Below are 22,936 nucleotides of genomic sequence, written 5' to 3'. Positions count from 1 at the left end.
AATCAATCCCCCCCAAAAAAAAGTTCAATTTGAACCCTAGATATGGCCAAAATGAGTCACCTCCAAAAACGAATCTAGATCATTCATTTTGTGAATTTCAAGATCTTAGCCTTTATAAACTCAAAAACATTTTTTCCTTTTCTAACATTGTTCATCTAATGATAATAAAGTCATCTAAAAAACTTGGAAAATGAAAAAATCCTTCTAAGACCTAAATCTAAGCATCTCACTAGAATGAACGGCCTATATTAATTGGGCTAAAAAAATACTTTCTAGGTTGTGTTTTCAATTGTTTTTGCTTTTGTGATTGTTCATTAGAATGAAAAGAGTGTATATTTAAAATTTTGGATCAAACAAATGGTCATAAGATGGTTTTTTAGGGTTGTTGCATCATATTACTATACAACGGTTGCATGAAGTCATTGCTTGATATATATATATATATATATATAGGGAAAAGATGGGATTAGCCCACTAGCTCATATGAGCCCAACGGTCTAGATTGAATCTGGACCGATCGATGATCACGGATGTCCGATAGTACTTGAATTTTATTTTTCTTCTACAGATCCAAATCACTTGAAATTTTAAGTGAGTGTTCTTCTCATCAAGGCACATTTAATAAAAATATAAAAAAAAATTATTCACAAAAATTAAAATGACCAAAATACCCCCAAAAACTTTTTGGGGGTATTTTGGTTAGTTTTCCGGGGTATTTTGATCAATTTATTTCATGTAAAATATTTTTTTGATATTTTTCGAAGATGCACCTAGTTTGATGAATGTACACCTAAAATTTCAAGTGATTTGAATTTGTAGAAAAAATAAATAAATTCAAACACTACCGGACATCAGTAATCGTCAGATCGACCCAGAATCAATTTGGGACGTTGGGCTCATATGTTCATATGAGCTAGTGGGCTAATCTCATCTTTTCCCATATATATATATATATATATATATATATATATATATATATATATATATATATATATATATATATATATATATATATATATATATATATATATATATATATATATATATATATATATATATATGTATATATATTTTTCCAAAAATTGAGCAATCTATTTTAAGTACTTATTTATCTAAATATTTGAACAAATCCTAAATAGAAAAGCTAATATTATAACAAATACAGAAAAATGAGAGAGATCAAGAATTATCCAACTAGTATACGTAGTCCCTTGTACCTTAATGCTAAATATAAATTTTAATTGCATTTCAAACAATACAAAAAAACAAGTATTTATTAATAGAGAAAGGTTACAGGACTTACTGGTTACAGATACAGAAACTAGTAAATAGTTTCCATTCTTCAAGGCAATAGCTTGGAAGAGAGGTGATATTACAGTCACACATTTAAGATCACTCTATGTGGTTTATAATATACCACGGAAAAACAACAAATAGTAAAATTTTATAGAGAACAGAGAGTAGCGATCTTACAGAGAAGTGGATTCGAAACAGTTACCTGGAAAATATGAAGAACTGAGAGAGCACAGGTATATAGCCTTCCTAGACAACTTCTGAGACTAAAAGAGATATACAAGAGAGAGAAAAGGCTTAGAGCAAAGAGAATATGAGTTCCCTAGCCTACTTTCATCGGGAGGCTATCTTCCTATTTATAATCACCGGATTTCAAATTACATTGAATGATTTTGTATTTGTCTTGTCTACTTTTGGCAGGTGGCTGCTTTTCTGGTGTCGGCAGGGACAAGTGGACTAGTAGCTGTCTTCTTTTTCTGGTGTAGGCAGGGACATGTGGACTAATAGCTATCGTGTCTGGTACTGTAATGTCGGTAGGGACAGGTGGCACATGCTAAGTAGATTAGGTGGTATCTTTGGAGACACAGGTGGCTGTCACTATTTTGTCAGTAGATATTTGCTTTTTGGTAAGTGGGAGTACTGTGCAGGGTCATGTATTTGCTTTTGGTAAGTGGGAGTACTGTGCAGGATCATGAGAATCTTTTGGATTATCGGGCTTTTTGAGCCTCGGGTTTCTTATTCGGGTCTCTAGGAGAATTCATCTTCGTCTATTCTGTATTCTTCTTCTTCATTCTGAGAGGACATGGCTGCATCGTCTGCCTCTCCTTCAAGAATCTCCAATAGGTGTCTTTTTAGTTCTTCCATGGTGGCCTTAGGGTTTTGTCTTTTCATTTTATTAATATATTCTGAAAGACTATTTAGGTTTTCATATGGAACTTGCCCTGGTATTTTCTTCAGTTTTATATTTTCAGGATCAAGGGCTTTATTCTCAAACACATCCCACCATTTTATGAAATTTTTTTTCCCAATCCTGAGATATATTCAAAATTATTTGTCGAGTTCTCAGATATTTCGAATTTCCACTTCATAGATAGCCATGAAATACAAATGATAGTCTATATTAAGATCTTTCCCATTAAATTCTACAAATTTAGCCTGGGCTATTTGTAGCTTTTATGGGAGGATTTGGGAACCAGATCCCCAAATTAAGAATCAATTTCTGAACCAATTTGGAAATTGCTCAATAACAGGCATTTTAATTTGGATAAACCAAGTGTGGGAGTTATTAATATTTTGGATTGCAAAAACTTATTCCAGGCATCCGTATATTCTGAGTATTTGTAATACTTGTTATGGAAGTCTGGAGCCTGTAGTTTTCTTCCTCGTAAAGGGTCTGAGCCCCAATCTTTATAAGACAATATTTTTCTTATTTGCAATTTTAAGTAGGCAATTATTTCCGTATTCCTCTGATAGAAGTAAACTACAGTAACTGAACTTGTCTCAACTAGAATGGTTTCGTACCATTCTCCGGTTTTATTGCCATTAGATGGATTTAAGTTATTAAGTAAATAAATGTTGGCAACCTTTTCTGGGTTTAGAGCCCAATGTTCATCTTCTATGATGGAGTCTATTAAAAAGGTGGTTTCTTCAAATTGAGATTTTTCTGTAGGAGATACTTTATTTGGGATTGGTGACTGGGAGAATACCTGGTTTGGGTACTGACTTATTTGGCTAGAATATTTTGGATAGATTGTCAAAGGTCTAGCAGGTGCAGAGGGTGAAGAAGGTGGATAACTCATTATTGGAGAGCCAACAGATGGAGATGGAACAATTTCCATTTTAGCTTTCCCTTTATTTTGTATATTCATATTTAATATTTGCTGGCAAGTTTGCTGGCTGGCTGCAAGATCACTCCCTCCTTGCAAAAATTCGCGAGTGAGAAAGTCAGGAAGAGAATTAGAGGGACCATGAAGGTGTTCAAGAGTAAAATCGAAAGCGGAAGAATAGGTTGCCATCGGGCAAATATTTGCTTAGAGAAGAGATTCTTGACATCTTTTTGCAGAATTTCTATAGCAGCTTTAGAGTCAGTACGTATTAAAAAGGTAGCATTTAAGATATCACTCTGAAATTTAGTAACACAATGGACAATAGCCAAAATTTATTTTTTAACAGCAGAATAATTTTGTTGTATAGTATTCCATGCTTTTGAGGTATAACGGACTAGTTGTTCTATATTGCCAACTTTTTGTTTTAAGATTCTTCCTAGTCCAAGTTCGGAGGCATCACGCTCTATTATTTTGAAGGCATCTGGGTCGGATAGTCCTAGACAAGGTAGTTTTTTGGCTTTACTTTGAGCTTTTGGACTGCAAGCGTATGCTCATGGGTCCACTTAGGAGGATTCTTTTTTAATCTTTCATATAAAGGCTTTGCTATAATTGCCAATTGTTTTAGGAAATCAGAAATATAGTTTAAGCATCCTAGAAATCTTTGAAGCTTTGTTTTATTTAAGATTATATCAGGAAATTTGCTTACAAATTCTATTGCTCTGTCAATTGGGATGATAGTTCCTTGACATATATTATGCCCTAAGAATCTAATCTTAGTCTGGCGTAAATGAATTTTTTTAACAGAGACAACCAAGCCTGCATTTTTTACTGCGTTCAGGAAGGCATTGATATGCTTGAAGTGCTGATGAAGATTTTTTGAAAAGATTAAGACATCATCTATATAGACAATCATAAATTTAATATAAGGATTAAACGCGTTATTCATTATTTTCTGAAATTCAGAAGGGGCATTTTTAAGGCCAAACGGCATGACATTCCAATCATACTGACCAAAAGGGACATTAAAAGTTGTTTTATATCGGTCCTTTTCATCAATTTGGATATGCCAGTATCCGGATTTTAAGTCGAATTTTGAGAATATACAAGCATTGAGTAGTCTATCTAGTAGGTCTCTTTTACTGGGTATTAGATATCTTATCCATTTCAGTACTTTATTTAAAGGTTTATAGTTTATTACTAATCTAGGTACTCCTCTTTCTTTTTCTGAAGCTTTTTCTACATAGAAAGTAGCACAACTCCAAGGAGATGAGCTTTTCCTTATTAAATTTTTTTGAAGAAATTCATCTATTTCTTTTTTACATATTTCTAGTAATTTTGAATTCATCTGTATTGGTCTTGCTTTTGTAGGAATTTTATTTTCTGTGAATCGTTCTTCATATGGCAAACTTACCATATGTTTTCTTCTGTTCCAGAATGCGTTTGGTAATTCACTGCAGACTTCTTTTTCTAGTTGGTATTTGATATTTTCTATTTTCTTTTGAACTTCAGGGAGTAACAGCTCATCTTCTATTTGTTTATATATTATTTCAGTTTTTAGATGGCATAAGAATTTTTCTTTATTATCAATATTTTGTTTGACATTATTAATTTCTTTTACCTTTGGTTTGTCTATAAAGTCAATCTCAATTCGATGGCCATTTAGGTTTGTCTCTATTCCTATATTATCTATTTTTAAAGGATAGAGCAGAGTTAAAAATGGAGTTCCTAATATGACTGCTTGGCTCAATCCTTTGACCATGCTAAAAGGTGTATCAAAACAACTGCCATTATTGCAAACAGCTGCATCTGTTAATTTATAGTTTATTAAAAGCTTGCTTCCATCAACTGTATTTAGTATTTGAGTAGTCTTATCAAAATATTTCATCGATACTAAACCTTCATTTATGCAATTTAAATCGGCTACGGAATCTATAAGAGCAAGGGATTGAAAACTGTAATCATTTTTTACCACTATTCATACTAAAGTATACCATTTTTGGGTGACACCCTTATCTATTATGTTTAAATGGTTTTCGCCTGATGATTCAGTTTTATCACTAGAGATCATTTTATTACCATATTTAAGTAGTTTATTAAACTCTAACTCTTCATCAAAACCGGCTTCCGAAAATTCAGTACTCATTTCTAGTATTCTAATTCTGTTTTTTAATTGTCGTATTTCAGTTTTTACTTCATTAATCTCTTGTTTTAATTCTACTATAGTTGGTTCTTTTGTTGTATTATTTCTTTTATTTATTCTTTTAAGTATTTCGGACAGACTATAATCATCCTGGGGTTTTACCAGTTGCAGAGGTTTATTTTTTGCTTTAGTTACTTGGATATATTGAGTTATTGCTTCTCTTTTTTCTCCTGGGTTAGAGATTTTGTCTATGAGGTCAAAAATCAAATTTTCTTCTTTAGTAAGGGTATTAAAGAAGCAATCATTCATTTTTTCATCAGGGTCTGAATCTTGATTTGATTCCGAACTACCCCATAGGAAGTTTTCATCCTCTATTTTACCTATTAACGATTCTATATCAGATTCTGAATAGTCGCTATCTGTTTCATTAATTTGGACATCTTTATTTTATTTTTCAGTCTTAAGAAATTTATTATATTTTTTATGAAATAATTCTATTAGTCTTGGTTCGAATGTATTAAGATACCATGTTCTAATTTCTTTATTTTCTTTAGACAGATAATCTTTTTCAATATATTTCTTATCAATTTTTTATTCTTCTTGTAGGGTTAATATTTGGAAATCCATTTCAGTATCAGAAAAGTCTGGATCACTTGTGCTAATTTAGATTCACTTTGTATCTTTTTATATTGAGGTATTACAATATTTTCTGTGGTTCTTATTAAGCCTTGTATTTTTTGGTTAATAGATGAAATAGAATTTCTAGATCATTCTAAAATATTTTTACTTGGTCCAATTTCAGAAACATCTTTACTCGTTTTATCTTTCTTTTGACTAGTAAATTGTATTTCTATGTTTCCATCCATATGTTCTATTATTCTATCTGAGATGTTTTTAGAGGGTGCTTGAAATTGTTGGTTTTCATTTGTATAGACAAGGATTCTGGTAAAACTATTTCTGATCATTCGATTGACTTAGGTATAATAGTATTAGACTTTTTTATATTAGTTTGAAAGAATGTAGTTTTTCCCCTAGTATCTATTTGTATTACTTTTGGACATAAAGTATTCATAACCCTATAATATATGCTGTATATTATAGCAAATATTTTGAGATCCTGGGGTCATGTCAAAACCTTGAGTTTTTAAATTTAATGTTAATACCTTAAGGATATTAGGATCATTTATTGAGACTGAATAATTAGGAAAACAATTAAAATATATAGGTCCACTGCATAAACTAGATTCTACCATTCCTAATAATGAATCAAAAAATTTATTATGTATGGAATCTCTTAAACATATTAATATAGAATTATTGAGTCCTAACCTAGTTAAAGGTTTAATTGCTACTTGTATTAATCCTATATGTAAATAATTATAATTCTTATCCTTATGTTTTTCAATTATTTTGTTTGATAGTAGTTGAAAATTTTCTTGATTACTTGTAACAGAAAAAGTCTATTCTACTGTTTTAATTGCATAACCTATTTTCAGATTAAAGGTGCCTTGTTCATATATATCTGATATGGGTACTGTAGGTATGTTACAATTTTGTATTTGTTTTTCTATATTATCAATTAACATTTCTTCTTTATTGTTTATTCTAAGAAGATTATTAGATTGGGGTAATATTTTACTGGACAGATTCCTAATAAACTTTTCCATTATTAGGTTGCGGATGAGTGCTTTCAGACCAACCTCTTACGTCTTTCTTGACCTCAGCGGCCCTCCTGGCCTAAACGGTCTTTTAGACTGGGCCTCACTAGCCTCAACGTTCAGACCAACTTTCTCTAATGGAGAATTTAATTAGGTTTCTAGCTAGTAAAATATTATCTAAGTATAATAATATTGTGTTGAATAAACTTTTTACAGGTCTGGCTCTGATACCATTCACCGCCAAGATCTACCTTTTTCTAAATATTCAGACTATTCAAACAATCATTTCAAACTATTCAGACAATCATTTTAATATAACCTAGATATAGTAATATTACAAGTATAATAAATAAAGAGGAATGAGCTATGTCTATCAATAACCAAGTAGAAAAAGAAGTTTCATATATCTTTATGCTAAATACTGCTGTAAATTGCATTCTGAACTATAATAACATTCATTTATATCAAACATGATTACAAACTTCTCATGCAGAAAGCAAACATAATTACAGACAGCATAATTATAGACTCATGACTTAAAAAGAAAAGTAAGAAAGCTTACAATTTGCAAATGCAATAACTACAGAATGTCTTCTACTCAGGTGGGCAGTAACTGGGTAGGCTACTTAAGTTACAGTCACACATACACTCAAAATATCTCACAAAAGAAAATAAGGGAGAAGGAGAAGAGGGACTGGGAGTAGCTCTGATTTCATACGATGCTTGCTTCTGAGAAGGAGTGGCCTATTTATAGGCCAGGAGGTGAAATCTTCCTCTAAAATCCTTAATTTTCTTTTTGCGATGCTTTCCAAGTGGACTGCTGTGATTACTCCTTTAAAAGTTGTCGGCAGACAGGTGGATAAGAGAATCTGCTTTTAGAAAAGAAAAGGAGAGGGAATCTGTTTTTTCTAAGAAAAGGAGAGGGAATCTGCTTTTTCTTTTTTGATGTTTATCTTAGTGTATTGGTAGACTTCGAGGTGGCATCTTTGAAAAGATGTGGTGGACAGCTGGCATTGTTGAGAACAGCTGGCATATGCGACAGTTTTTAGAGGAATCTTGTACAGGTATGACTACTATAGCTGTCTTGTCTTGGAACAGTCTTCTAGAAGCTTTTTGGATTATTGGGTTATTAGGTCGGGTTGGGCCTAATATAATGTTTGCTTTTGTGAACATCCATGGGCAGACTGATCTTCTTGTTCGTCGGCTTCTTTTTCTTCTTCATTATGAATTTGTGTTGTTTCTGCTTCTTCAGCGAATATTTGTAATAATTGTTTTTCAAGTTCTGCTTTTGTGGCTTGAGGGTTTTGTTTTCTCATAAGAGCTATATATTCTGCTAAGCTATTTGGGTTGGTATAAGAATATGATTTATAGGCTAGAGCAATTTGTTTCATTTGAATATTGTCTGGTTCTAGATTATGGTAGACAAAGACGTCCCACCATTTTATTGAAATTCTTTTCCCAATACATGGAATATATTCATAATTTTGAGTATTATTCTCTGATATTGCATATGTCCATTTGAGAATCCAAGGAATTTGATATATAGCAATAAAATATAAATGATAATCTATATTGGGATCTTTCCCATTATATTCAATGAATCTGGCTTGGAATAATTGCAGAGGTTCAGGCATTATTTGGGATCCTGATCCCCATACCGCAAACCAATTACGAAACCAATTTGGGAAAGGGTCAGTGACTGTCATTTTGAATTGGAGGAACCATGTGTGGGAATTATAAATATTTTGAATGGTCAGAACTTTATGCCATGCATCAATATATTCTAAGTAACGGTAGTATTTATTTGGGAATTCTGGGGATACTAATTTCTTTGATCTGGAAGGATCAGATCCTCAATCACTGAATTGTAACACTTTCTTTATTTGTAATTTTGAATATGGAACTATTTTCGAATTTTTTTGAAAGTAATGAGCTATAGTAATTGAAAGTAATGAGCTATAGTAATTGGAAATAGTGCATCTTGTAATGCATTTTTCGATCGTCAATTTTTAAGATTTTCAAGTTTTCATAGATCTGCTCGATCTACACTACGTTTAAAGCTTTAAATTTTATAACTAAAGATGAAAATATAATTTAAGGCTATCACAAAACTTTCTAGTATTGAAACCATATTTCTCAACACTATTTGAAGGTGGGCTATAATTTGATTGTTTAGAGCCTCTGCTCTATACAAACCACACCCTATATATATATATATATATATATATATATATATATATATATATATATATATATATATATATATATATATATATATATATATATATATATATATATATATATATATATATATATATATATATAGTAAGACACTACAAAACGCCTATAGAAAATGCTTTTAAAATAGAAAGCTTCGATCTTAACAGAATAGATTATGGGAGGAAAACTAGGCCAGTTGCCCAAACTAGAATGTATGATCCTAGACCCACTCCTATTGATCTCCAAATAGAAGAAGATCTTATTTCTAGTTATGTGTCTTACTCAGGAAGGTCAATTGTAAATTGGAATATAGATGGCTTGTTTGAAAATCATATCTTTGATCTTATGAAACACATGACAATGTTTGCCACCGCTTGTAAAGCAAGTGAAAACAAAGATCACAAAATTGCCACGAAATTGCCAAAGCTATCATATGTGGCTTTACGGGATGGCTTAGAGGACGGTGGGATTTTCCCATGGATGAGACTGCAAATGATCAAATTCTAAATGCTACTAAACAATGGATTATTGGAAAGAAACCATTGATAGTGTGAAAGGTCTGAAAGACCTTTTTGACCATATTTATTTTAAACTCTGGCAGCTTAATCCCTTCCTTTTTGAGGATATAGTTAAGCCATTTGAAGAATTTTACATTCCTTCTATGTTGTATCATGAATTTATCAAACTTTTTATGAAAAACATCCCTTAATTCTTCTTTAAATTCTTGAAAAAATCGTTCCCTTATTTGTATATTTTCTTCTAAAAGGAAATCCCTTTTAATCCATTCTTTATCAATGACAAACTCGTCTTGACTCTGGATTGTAAATAGATCAAAGTTAAATTCTGATAGCTTCTGGTTCAGTTTGAGAAGAACTAGCAGTGTTAACTCTATATGCTAGATGTTGAACTTGATTTGAAGCTTTTCTAAGTCCTTCTAGGATTATTCTTTCATTATGGGCCTTTTCATAATCTGATTGAGGAATAGAGGAGGTTCAGGTTCTTGGCGGATTTCTAGGAAGTGTATTGGTAATACTTAGCCTAGTTTTTCTATACGATGAAAATTGTATTTCAATTTCCCCATCCGAGTATTCAATTATTTGTTCAGGCTCTCTATTTTTAGGAATCTTAGTCTGATTTTCAGACTGAAGAGGTCATCTTTTCGGTAATTTAACCTGTGTCCAAGATACAGACTTCGGTATAACCCGATTAGACTTATCCATATTTGTTTGAAAGAAAATGGTCTAACCCTTTGTATCCATTTACCTCGCATTTGGACATAAAGTGTTCATAACTTTATAATAGATTCTATAAACAAAAGCTAAGTTTTGAGATCCAGGATCCATATCAAAACCCTGACTTTTTAGATTTAGAGTTAAAACCTTCAAAAGATTTGGATCAGATAAGGCCACCAAAAAATTCGAAAAGCAATTAAAATATATAAGACCATTGCAAAGGGTTAATTTGACAATTCCTAATAAAGAATCGATGAACCTTCTATGTCTGTTATCCCTTAAGCAAAGCAAAACAGAGTTGTTTAACCCTGTCCTGGTTAAGGGTTTAACAGCTATCTGGACTTAGTTAAAATCTTTTCTTTTAAGTTCTTCAACCATCGTTGAGGTTGTGAGTTGGAAACTATCTTCAGTTTCCATAACATAAATAGTTTTCTCAATAGTTTTAATTGAGAAGCTACTTTTGAAATCAAAAGTCCCTTTTTTATAAACATCCATTATAGGAACTTTTGAGATGTTCCAATTTTGGATTTGTTTTTCGATATTATCGATAATAACTTATTCCTTATTATTTACACGAAGTGTGTTGGTAGAAGTTGTCCTACTAGATAGTGTTCTAAACAAATTTGCCATATTCGATTTTATAGTCTTAATCTAAGTCAACTAGAAACAGTCCCTACACCTTCCCTGCCTTCTGGCTCAACGGCGATCTTTGGGTCGCAGTAACTTTAGATTGGACTAAAAAATCTAAATTTGCACCGTTAATCAGTCCACCACTGAATAGAACCAGGCTCTGATACCATAACAATGCTAGGTATCAGCATATGGCGAAGCTTAAAACTAAAGCTTGAATTAGATCGAAGCATGAAACTAAAGTTTGAATTCAAACGCTGAAAGGATACCTTGCCATTGAGCAAATATTTGTTTTGAGACAAGATTTTTTATTTTTTTCAAGGATATTTTCAGCTGCCTTACAATCAGTACGAATAAGAAAACATTGATTTAGCAGGTCGCTCTGGAATTTAGTTACACAATGAACAATGGCAAGAATTTCTTTTTTAACAGTGGAATAGTTTTGTTGAGCTGGGTTCCAGGTTTTTGAATTATATCGGACCAATTGTTCTTGTTCATGAAGTTTTTGTGTAAGTACGCCACCTAACCCTTGTTCAGAGGCATCAGTTTCAATAATTTTAAAAGCTGTAAGATTAGATAATGCCAAGCAAGGTAATTCTTTGGCTTCCAATTTTAGTTTTCTGACTGCTTTAGTATGTTCGTCAATCCAATCAAGAGGGTTCTTTTTTAACCGTTGAAATAAAGGTTTAGCTTCTATAGCAAGGTCCTTATAAAAATCAAAGATATAATTTAAGCAACCAAGAAACCGTTGAAGACATATATATATATGCTATTATAATATTATATTCTATATAATATATTACATATAAAAATATCATTATAATATATAATATTATTATATTATATTATATTATATTATATTATATTTTATTATTTTATAATATCATAATATTGTATAATTTCATCTCTTGGGCTAGTAGAACAAGTAATCCACCGTGGCTTTTGGCCCCAGTTTTTGACAAGCTTCACCAAATTTGCAGGGCTATGGACGTCTCATGGCAACATACTTGGCGGACGTCCAACGATATCGCGGATCGGCTGGCGAAGGAGGGTGCTAGAAGTCGGGGTCAAGCTGCTTATATAGGGTCCACTTTCTTTATTGCACTGGACCAGTAGACCTCAACCTAAATTTTTTGGGTCTTTTCTTTTCTTAATTTTTGCACTGTACATCTCAAGGCGAATGGGCATTTTTTTAAGCCTTTTCCTTGCCACTTTCTTGTAAAATTTTGTAAAAAGGGTAATCTTCTAATGGAAATTTTTGTACAGGGTCTACTGACCTATTTTTACTGAGAGTCCCACCTAGAGGGCACTCTCGAATGAACACATTACTGTACTCTTTCTCTCTACAACAATACAATTGTTAACAATTTTCAAAAAAATAAATTATATAATGTTATTATAATATAATATAATAATATTATATTATTTTATAATATATAATATATTACATTATAATATTATATAATAAAATTATATAATATTACGATATTATAAAATAATATTATATTAATATGTTATAATATATTAAATATAATATAATAATATTATATACTATAACAATATTAAAATATATATTATTATAACGCCATTGTTCCAGTTTTAACTTTCACTAATGGCGTGAGCAGCTTTTCTTAAGGAAATAGTGAATGGGAGAACTTGTATTCTGACTTTTCCCCTTTTTTACTGTACCCAAACAAATAAAAACTACAGTAACAAGGAAAGTCAGGTACTTTCACCGCTTTACCCGGTTATCAAATGCCCCCATAAGCTATGCAATTTTCACGGATTTCCCAAACATTTGTTGAAGTCATGCGACTTCTCCAAAATTATAAAAGCACATTTCATTAGGAGCATTTTATTTGTATTGTTAGAAGCTAAACATCTTAAAGCATGAAATCTGGGCATCCTGCTTGTGTACCAAAGCCCACTAACTAAATGTTTTAACTTTCAATATTCTTCTTTGTAGATTTAAAACAAGAAGAATATGATTTGTATGAGACTTTTCCTTAAAAGGTTGTCACGTATAAGCAATGATTCAAAAAGCGGACCGCCCAGCGCCTTAGGTAGCCGCCTAGGTGGTCCGAAAGGCTTGGGTGCATCACCCAGGTCTAGGCGGCCGATCTGAGCGCCACCTCGGAACCCACCTAGGCGGCCAATTTGAGCGCCACCTCGGAACCCACCTAGGCGGATGCCCAACCCTGGGCGGCCACCCAGGGCCTATGCCCCGCCCAGGGGCGGAAATTGTTTTTGGTATGGGCAATTTTTGTCATTTTTTTTTGTTTTTAAGGGCCAAAAATTAGGGTTTTAGATTCATTTGAACCCTAAAACTTGTTGGAGCCAATTTTAGAGAGAGAGCCCCCACAAATCTAGTTTTTGGTGAATTTTTTAGGATCGAAAGGTTTCTCAAAGTTAACAAAAATTGATCAAAACATCACCCATTGATATTAGATTTACTTTTTGCAAAGTTATAAGGGGGTCTTTTAGAAGATTTTGAGTATTTAGAAGTATCTTTGAGGTGGGAGTTTGAAGATCGAGCAATCAAACTCAAAGTAAGTGATTTTTTTTTATTGCTTTAGTAATTTGCATTATTTTTTAGTTGTCTTTTTCGGGATCTAATAGGAGTGGTGATCCCGGTTGGAAGATATAAAAGGGGGCATAAACCGGTTCAAGAAACATCTTACCGGTATCAGGGGGGTGTTGCCCCACGTAAAAAAGACTCCTGATGCTGTTAAAGAGGAATTAAACAATTTTTTGAACATGGTGCAAATGAAAAAAGATGAGAGATTTGCCTCTATAGCAGAGATTAGGTCGGGGGTTCGGATCAATTTTGATGATGATGATAATGATGAGGAAATGGTGGGATGTCAAGAAGTTGAGCAATCCATTATTAAGGAAAAAAGAAAGGGAGTTGTAATTGCTTCTGGTTCTGGGACTAAGAAGCCTCGGGTTAGAGGCCTATGGATAGTTTTTTACCTCGGCCTGACCCTGAAGTTGCAGGAGAGAAAACAAAAAAGCAACCACCATTGAAAATAGAATCAAGAAGGAAGAGAGAGATAGAGCTGAGCATTATCTTGCTTCATGATTTTATGAGGCGAGCATCCTTTCAATACCGCTCGCTTAAGCAGCTTCTATAATGCGATAGAGGCAGTTGGCCAATTTGGCCTTGGGATGAAACCCCCAACCCCATATGAGCTTTCATAGCCTCTTTTAAAGAAGGTATGAGTGCCGCGAAGGAAGCTATAGAACTTAAGAAGGATGCATGTGCTCAGTAAGGGGTTTCTATTATGACTGATGCTGGAAGTGATGGGAAGAGAGGAAGCCAGATGAATTTGCTTGTGAATTGTCCTGCAGGGACTGTCTTTTTTAAGTCTATTGATGCCTCTGATCGTATCCATGATGCTCATTACATATTTCAAGTGATAGAGAAGGGAATCAAGGAGGTTGGGGAGCGGGAGCATCTTGTTGTACAAGTTGTCACAGACAATGCTGCTCTTGATGTTGCTGCATCTAATTTATTGCGCATAGCTTATCCTAGAATCTTTTGGACACCATGTGCAGCAAATTGTATAGACCCCATGCTTGAGGCTCTTGGCGGTTTAACCGAGATATCAGATGCAGTGAAGAAGGCTAAGTTAGTTACAAATTTCATTTATAGCCACCATCTCACCCTCAGCGTGATGCGTACATTTACAAAAAAAAAAGAGATTGTGAGACCTAGGGTCACAAGATTGCGACCTAGTACTTATGCCTAGATAACATACATTCGAGGAGAGTGCAGTTGAGGCAAATATTTATCTCACATGAGAGGAGAGCATGCAAGTGGTCTAAGGATCAGGTTGGGAAGAAGGTGAGAGATATTATACTTTCTAAGGCTTTTAGAGAGGGGTGAAGAGCGCTCTTAAAGTAATTTTTCCTCTTGTCAAAATCCTTCGCATGGTTGATAGTGACAAGCTTTCTATGAGCTACATATATGATGCTATGGAAAAATGCAAAAGACAGATAGCCCAAAATTTCACTGATGAAGAAACCCGCTATAAGCCTGTTTTTTAGATTATTGATGAGAAGTGGGATGGGCAACTACAACGGCCATTGCATGCAACCGGTTATTATTTGAACCTAGCTTTTTTTATATTGACAAGGATATACAAACAAATGACATAAATTATGAATGAATTTGATCCTAATATGCATGATAATATATGCACTGATGAGCTGATAAATTACAAGTGCTCATTAAAGTCTTTTGGAAGTCCAATGGCGATGAGGCAAAGGGCCAAAAGTGATTCAGGTATTAGTAATATTCTTAAGTTCATCAAGTTCAAGTAATCAAGTAATCCTATTATTTATTTTTTATTTTATTCTATATCTTTGCTGCCCATTGGTGGAGCAAACATGGGTTTAGTTCTCCAAATTTACAAAAGTGGGCCATTCGGATCTTAAACCTAACCACTTCATCCAGTTGTGAGTGCAATTAGAGTACTTTTGAAGGGGTAAGGCCGTAAGGGTAATTTGTATAATTTTATAAATAATACATGAACCATAGATATTAGATTTTAATTAGTTTCATTTGATTTTGTTAGATTCATAGAAAAAAAATGAACAGCCTTGAATCAAAGAGGCTCAATGACCTAGTCTATATCAAGTACAATCGATTCTTGAATGACAGGTTTGCTAAGAGAGATAAGAGAGACCACATCAAATCAAAAAATATGGACCATGTTATGGAGTGGTTAGTTGATGATGATGAGGTCAAAGGGTATGAAGGATTGACATCGGACATGGTCATGGAAACTTGAAGGACATCAGTTGACCCTCCTAGAGCAACTATATTTCTGCACAGAGAACGAGGATGGAGGAAGAGGAGGAAGAAGAGGCTGATTCAAAAGAGACGGAGGAGGACGGGGACGACCAATATGATGCCAATGCAGCTGACCCTAGATTTTTTGATGATGAATGAATGATGAATGAATGATGAATGTTGATTGTTGAATAATTATTAAACTTTGAAGTTTAAACTTTGATTGAAGTATTGTGTATTGAACTATTGAAGATTTTTTTGAGTCTTCAAATATTAGTTTCATTTTCATAGTTAACAATTTTGTTTTCTTCCTCATGGTAGTGTACTGCAGTTCTGGTGTGATACTATTTGATAACCTGGTTTGATAATTTGATTAGTTGTAAATTTTAAGTTTTAATTGAATTATGGATGTGGAGTATGAACCGACTTATGGATTATGATTATGGTTATGTTTATGGAGTATGTGAAAAATTCTAATATGTAGTATACTTTGAATTATGTTGTGCAATACATATAACTAATACTGACATAACTTCACTGCAGAATCCTTATTGGGATTCAACTGGGCTGCCCAGGTTCTGGGTGCCCTCCTAGGCGTTGGGCAGCTTGAACCTCCCCGGCCGCCTAGGACCCGCCTAGCGCTTTTTGAAACATTACGTATAAGGCTAAAAATCTTGCATCATGAAACAAATAAATCAATTTAACCTATGTTGTATGAAACCCCATTTCAGATCCGCTAGATTTTTGTCTTTTCTTTTCTTTTTCTTCTGATAGTTAACCCAATTTAAGATCCTTGCGCAATAAGAATTGTGTAGATAGAAAGGCAAAGATTTCAAACACCTCAAGATGATAACATAATAATAGCTTCTTCTTCTTCTGGTCACAATCACTCCATTCTCTGCGTCTGGTTGCTGCCCAATATCGTATCCTTCTAATTCTCTTCAAACTATGATAATAAGAGCACGAAACAAAAGGTATAGGTTATCACTCATCAGCGTACTTATAATTACAGAAGTGTACATCAAACAAGTATATAAATTGACTGATGAAAGAGGCTTATACATTAAAACGAGCAAGAGAGGCATATCAAGATATACAAAATTTCCATCCACACTACATGCAGAATGCAATTGCAGGTACACAAGCACATAAAGAAAGACTGCATTAACAAAAAAGTTTAACTCCTTCATTCACATGGAGGATAACCAAGGCCACAAGAATCAAAGTACTAAGTAACAACCTTTAAAGGCCATGCAAAATGAACTGTATTGAATAGGCAGGCAAGCAATTCAACACTTGGAGGTGGTACCATCTTCACAACAGCTTCTTTAACTTGGTCTGTACGTTGGATCCCATTCTCGGAGCTTGAACTATTACTTCCCAAAATCTGATCCTTTTGGCACATAACAACCTTTGGTTCTGCGAGAACAAAACAAAAAGCACGGTACCATCAGCGTACAAAGGGAGCATCATTAGTGTTCATCCAATAAATATAAACAAAACTGATAGAAAAGGGAGGAACAAGGATCAAAATACAAAGTAGAAGTAGCATAGCGCAATATATGGTTTCCAATGGACTCTAGATGCACAACTAAAACACGCATAATATAAGATATTTATATATTATATAATATAATAATATAGATAATATCCACATAAATCATTGCACCATTGATTTAATTTCACAAATTGCAATTGGAAGTTACTTGATGAGTGACTGTCGTATGCAATGGAACAATTATTATTGGAGGAACGCACAATGTCGGATCCAGAGGAACGGGAAGTTGTCTAAAGCAGCTCCTCCATTGCATAGACTTTACCTATGACGCTTGAAAGAGAACCAAATTTCCTCTAGAAGGTTTAGGAGAATCTACGGGAAATGACATTCAGATAAAGAAATTTGGTGGCAGAGTGATGAAGTTCAAAAGGCTATTAAAAAAAAAATACAAAGTTTGGCAATGGAATATAAATGATCAAAACTTAGAAGAATACAAAAATGCCAAGAAGAACGCTAAGAAAATAGTAAGGCTAAGCTTACAGCGTATGATGATCTATATAATAAATTGGAGACAAGAGAAGGAGAAAAAGATGTCCTCAAATTAACAAAAATGAGAGAGAGGAAGTGTACCGGTCAAGATCATGTTAAATGCATTATGAGTGAGGACTAGAGGGTCTTGGTGAATGATGATGAAGTCAATAAAAGGTGGATAAGTTATTTTCAAATATTGTTAAATGGCAACCACTATGGGAGCACAACATTAGGAGGAACTTTTCACATAAATGAAGTCAAAGGTCATAAATACATTTGTAGGATTAGGATATATAAAGTAACAAAAGCTTTGAGAAGATGAAGATCGACCAGATGGTATCCCTATAGAGGTTTGGAAGTGCAAGGTAGATATTGAGATATCCTAGTTGACCAAGATGTTCAACAAGATTTTGAGAATAAAGAATAAGTCATACGAATGAAAAAAAAGTATTTTATCACCTGCTTACAAGAACAAATGATACATACAGAATTACACAAACTATTGAGGGATCAAACCTATGGGCCACACTATAGAGTTCTATAAAAGAGTGATTGAGAAACGATTACGATATGAAATGAGCGTATTAGAAAATTACTTCAGTGTTATGCTAGGGAGGTCAACCATTGAGGCTATTTTCCTACTTAGGAAAGTGATAGGGAGAAGAGAAAAAACCTCCACATGCTCTAAGAAAACATAGGTACGATGTGGCTCTGATTGGAAAAAGAAAGGAGTCTCTAGGGGATATATTAACATGGGGAGAGATATGTACAGCATAGCGTTGATTGATGAGACTAAACACAACGTCAATGCAAAGTTAAAACTTTGGAGGGATGCATTAGAATAAAAAAGTTTTAAACTAGCCAGACTAAGATAGAATACATGGAATGCATGTTTAGTGATAATAGGAGTAAAAACGAAGAATTAGTTAAGATTGATAGCTAACAAGTACCTAAAAGATATTATTTTTTATATCTTGGGTTGATAATCCATGAGAATGGAGAAATTGAGGAAGATCATCATCATTATAGCCTTTTCCCAATTAATTGGGGTCGGCTATACAAATCTTGGTCCGTCATTCTGCTCTATTAAAGACCATACCTTAAGTGAGGTTATAAGTCCCCATATCTTTTCAGATTACTTCCAACCACGTCCTTTTGAACCTATCCCTTGCCCTTCTCAGTCCTTCCACTTGAACTGGCTTGCACCTCCTAACAGGTGTTCTACTTGGTCGGCACCACACACGGCCAGGTAACCTAAGTCTACTCTCTCTCATCTTATCCCCCATTGGTGCCACACCTAAATTCTTTCGAATGGATTCATTTCGAATTATATCCCTTCTTGTCTTGCTACTCATCTATCTCAACATCCTCATCTCCACTACACTTATTCTATGGGTATATCGTTTTTTGTCCGCCCAACATTCCGCTCCATAGAGCAAAAGTAGTCTCACAGTTGTCCTATAGAACTTGCCCTTCAACTTCATTGGAATGTGACGATCACAAACTGAGGAAGATGTCGCGCACTAAATTAGAGCTAGGTGGACGAAGAGGAGATGTGCTTTTGGAGTCTTATGAGATCGTTGCATACTAATGATATCGAAGGGGAAGTTCTATAGGACAATTATAAGACCAACTATGTTTTATAGACAGAATATTGGGCAGTCAAGAAATAACATATCCATAAAATGAGTGTGACTAATCCCAAATAGTTGGGATAAGGCTTGGATGATGATGATGTTAGCTCTTTAAATATTAGATTATAACATAAGTGCTTAATATTTGTCGAGAGATTTTATTCTTTTTTATAATCAATGGATGTTGATTGTTGATTTAATTTGTATTTGAAAAATTCTTTAAACTTGCATGGTGGTCCCAATTTGGCAGCCAAGTTCGTGAGCTATAATGCTTTCCGATTAAAATTTTGAGCCAAAATTGTAGTGCTACCAGTTGTAAAAGCAAATGGAGTGTCTTTGAGCACATCATATAAAGGCGACAAATAAACTAGAATATAAGCATCTATATGAGCTATTGTTTATCCATTACAATTTGAAGCTATGAGAAAGGTAACTCACAACTTACAATTCATATTTTATGGTTTATTTTTGCGTTCTATTTTATGACAATTTTGTAAATTGTAATCATGTGATGTAGGCAACTAAAAGAAAAAGGTGATCAACCACAAAGCTCATTTGCCTAGCCTATATCCATAATACGGATGAGGGGTCATGGAGATTCTAGGATCCTTGAGGAAGAATGCAGAACTTGAGCGAGAAGACTTGCAATGGGCAGAAGTTGAGCAACTAAGAGTAGAGGAGGGGACAAATGTTGCCCAGTGGTGATGAGGAGGAAAACAATGTTGTTGGATTCAGTGTGCTAATGCTTCTTAGCTTCAACGATGATATGATGACCAGGACTAGAACTATGATATAAAGCTTGCTAACTTTTTTTTTGGGGTCTTTGACTGTGGAAGTATGAATTACACAATAAGTTATGTGCAAAATGAGAATGGAACTTAGATCTGGTATATTGGCTTGCATTTCTTTGAATACCACGCATGTGTGTGAAATATTTTGTTAACTCATTTGATTGTGAATTTGTGTATTCATGGTTCTTGTCCTTATCATTTGCCAATTTTCGTATGGTGATTGGTAAAATGGTGGATGTTCACAATTTTGCTTCTTCATGATTACGTTAATTATGGACTGTGAATGTTATTAGCTTGATCATAAGTATTCTATACAGTAAGTAATAAAACTTGATTTTAGATGTGTGTGAAAAAATTCTATATTTTTGTCTTTTCAGTTTTTTCTTACCCAAATCAGCCCAAGTGCTAAAGCCAAGTCCCTAGCCTCGAAAGCGATTGCAAAGCCAAAGAAGCCTCCAAAGAGACATTGAACTAGGGTACAGAGGAAAATCCCTGCATTTTAGCCTGGCCACTCCTTATTTTTCTACTTGCACGACTCCCACTCATAAAAAGTAAACCAAATTTCCCAGGGAAAGGCAACAGCAGACGATGAGATTGATACAAGACAAATTCAGACGATAAGATTGATAAAAGACAACTTCAAGAATCATAACCACGAAAAACATTATCATATAAAAAAAGGAAAGAGAGGGAAAAAAAAAAAATGTAGACTGATAGAGAGAGCATTAAAGGTAAAGAATGACACCTATGCTCTCCTGTTCAATCTCTTCCGCCTCTTCCCTGTTCCCTTCGTTGCTGCGCTTACAATCATCATCTCCTGATTCTTCTGTCCAGGGTTCCGCCATGACTTCAATCCTCAAAATCCTATCCGAGAAACTCACATTGTCGAATGCAAATGAAAAATTAGAAGATTCAATATTAGATCCAGCACCAGAATCCGCAGACTCCACCATTGGTCACTGCTCTAAAACACAGGGAAACAACAAGAACAAGGAAACACTTTGTTGCTAAAATTTTATCAACCGATGAACCATAATTCTTGCTGTGGCATGTCAATCGCGTTTATGAGTCGATGGGGCTCAACGTTCGCAGTTGTATTTAGAGAAATTTTCAAGGGTTTTTTAGCAGAAAGAAAATCATAAGCTTCTTCTAGCGTTCAGCATTCGCGAGCAGAGGAACCCTAAATGTATTCTAACACTCCAAAGTGCCCAAAGACTTCGTGAAGAAGAAATAAAGATGGTACCTGAGAAGTGAAACAGGGAAAAACTAAATATGGCATTTGCAAAGTGAAAGTAGGATGGGCCACGACTATGACTGATTACTGTAGAGGCAAGCATTATAGCGAGACCGAAGAATCGCGGAAAAGATATAAAAATGGAGAGACAGACGTGCCTTCGAGAGTGGGAAGTATAAGCACAACTGGGTGCACATGGGGATCAGAGGAAGAATGAAAGAGAGAGTCATGATGAAAAATTTAGTATTGAACCCTAATTCTCCATCGTAATTCACGGTAAACCTCCTTTTATTTTTCTTTCAACACACCGTGCTCATTCATCTATTTCTTTCTCATGTTTATTCATTTTTTTGCCACAAAAACTAGAATAATAAATTATTTTATTTCATCTCAATCTACCTTCAAATATTTTACCGAGCCTATTCATCTCTTCTTTCCCATGTTTATTCATTTTTTTTGCCACAAAAACAAAAATCAATAAAATGTTTCATTTCATCTCAACCTAAATTTGTCTAAAAAAAATACAAAATAGGATTAAAAGGGTTTTTAAATTGAGATGAAATAAAACAGTTTGTTGGGGCTAATTTTTATGGGAGAAGAGATAAAGGAGTACAGTGAAATTTTTCGAGGGTTTTTTTTATGCCGCTTGAAAGAAAAATAGAAAAAAAGGTCTACCACCAAATAAGATGATAATTAGAGGTGTGTATGATATTTTCCTAAAAAATAAAGAAATTCGGTGCTTCGACCAATTTGGGAGAATATTTTGGATTTTTTAAAATTAAATATATAAATTACATATTTATATATATAATGTATAAAAACAATGGAAGAGGTTGATGCATCTCTTTGCTTTGGTTTATGCTTAAAATACGAAGTCGACCGAAGCGAAACTAATTGCTCTTAACAATCAAATTAGAGCGCAACTCAAAAATTTCTCTAGAAGAAGTTGTTTTGATGCCCAAATATCCTCAAATTGATTATCTCGACATCAAGATGTATGGACATGAGAAAAAAAATTTCAGGTTTTGAAAATATAAGTCTTGTAAGTTATTTTTGGACGGTCAAATTTCACGATTTTCAGGTTTTTATAGATATGCTCGATTTGCACTATTTTTGAAGCTTTAAATTTTATAATTGGAGATAAAAATATATTTTAAGGCTATCACAAAGATTTCCAGTATTGAAACCACATTTCTCGATACTATTTGAAGGTGCGCTCTATTTTGATTATTTAGAGCCTTGACTCTATACAAACCACACCCATTTAATTTTAGGAGAATTAACTCTAGCGGTTTTTTGGGAATTAAAAAAAATACAAAATAGGATTAAAAGGGTTTTTAAATTGAGATGAAATAAAACAATTTTTTGGGGCTAATTTTTTTGGCCAAAAGTGAATAAACGTATGAGAGAAGAGATAAAGGAGTACGGTGAAATTCTTCGAGGGTTTTTTT

At 33.8% G+C, this 22,936-nt stretch overlaps 1 protein-coding gene across 6 annotated transcripts in view; it reads right to left on the bottom strand.

The window, feature by feature from the left end:
* The window catches only part of LOC18425782 (BTB/POZ domain-containing protein POB1), a 37,209-nt gene extending 14,981 nt beyond the window's left edge, over nucleotides 1-22,228 (bottom strand). For 2 of the 6 annotated variants that reach the window (XM_088852857.1, XM_088852869.1), the window contains exons 1-2: nucleotides 20,997-22,228; nucleotides 17,038-17,216 (exon numbers count right to left, since the gene is read on the bottom strand). Coding sequence is in view for 3 of the 6 variants with exons in the window: in XM_088852869.1 (XP_088708995.1) it covers nucleotides 17,038-17,216; nucleotides 20,997-21,204 (387 nt within the window). In the remaining 3 variants the exon portion in view is untranslated. Of the gene's footprint in view, nucleotides 1-16,593; nucleotides 16,744-17,037 lie in introns of those variants that run through there. The other 4 variants (XM_088852873.1, XM_088852862.1, XM_006830317.4 and 1 more) reach the window with 4 other exon arrangements.
* Between the last annotated feature and the right edge of the window lie 708 nt (nucleotides 22,229-22,936).

The sequence above is a fragment of the Amborella trichopoda genome, chromosome 1, assembly GCF_054954075.1.
Source record: "Amborella trichopoda isolate Santa Cruz 75 chromosome 1, AtrichopodaSantaCruz75HAP2 v2.0, whole genome shotgun sequence".
Lineage (NCBI taxonomy): Eukaryota > Viridiplantae > Streptophyta > Magnoliopsida > Amborellales > Amborellaceae > Amborella > Amborella trichopoda.
This window is presented reverse-complemented; position numbering and strand designations above follow the sequence as displayed.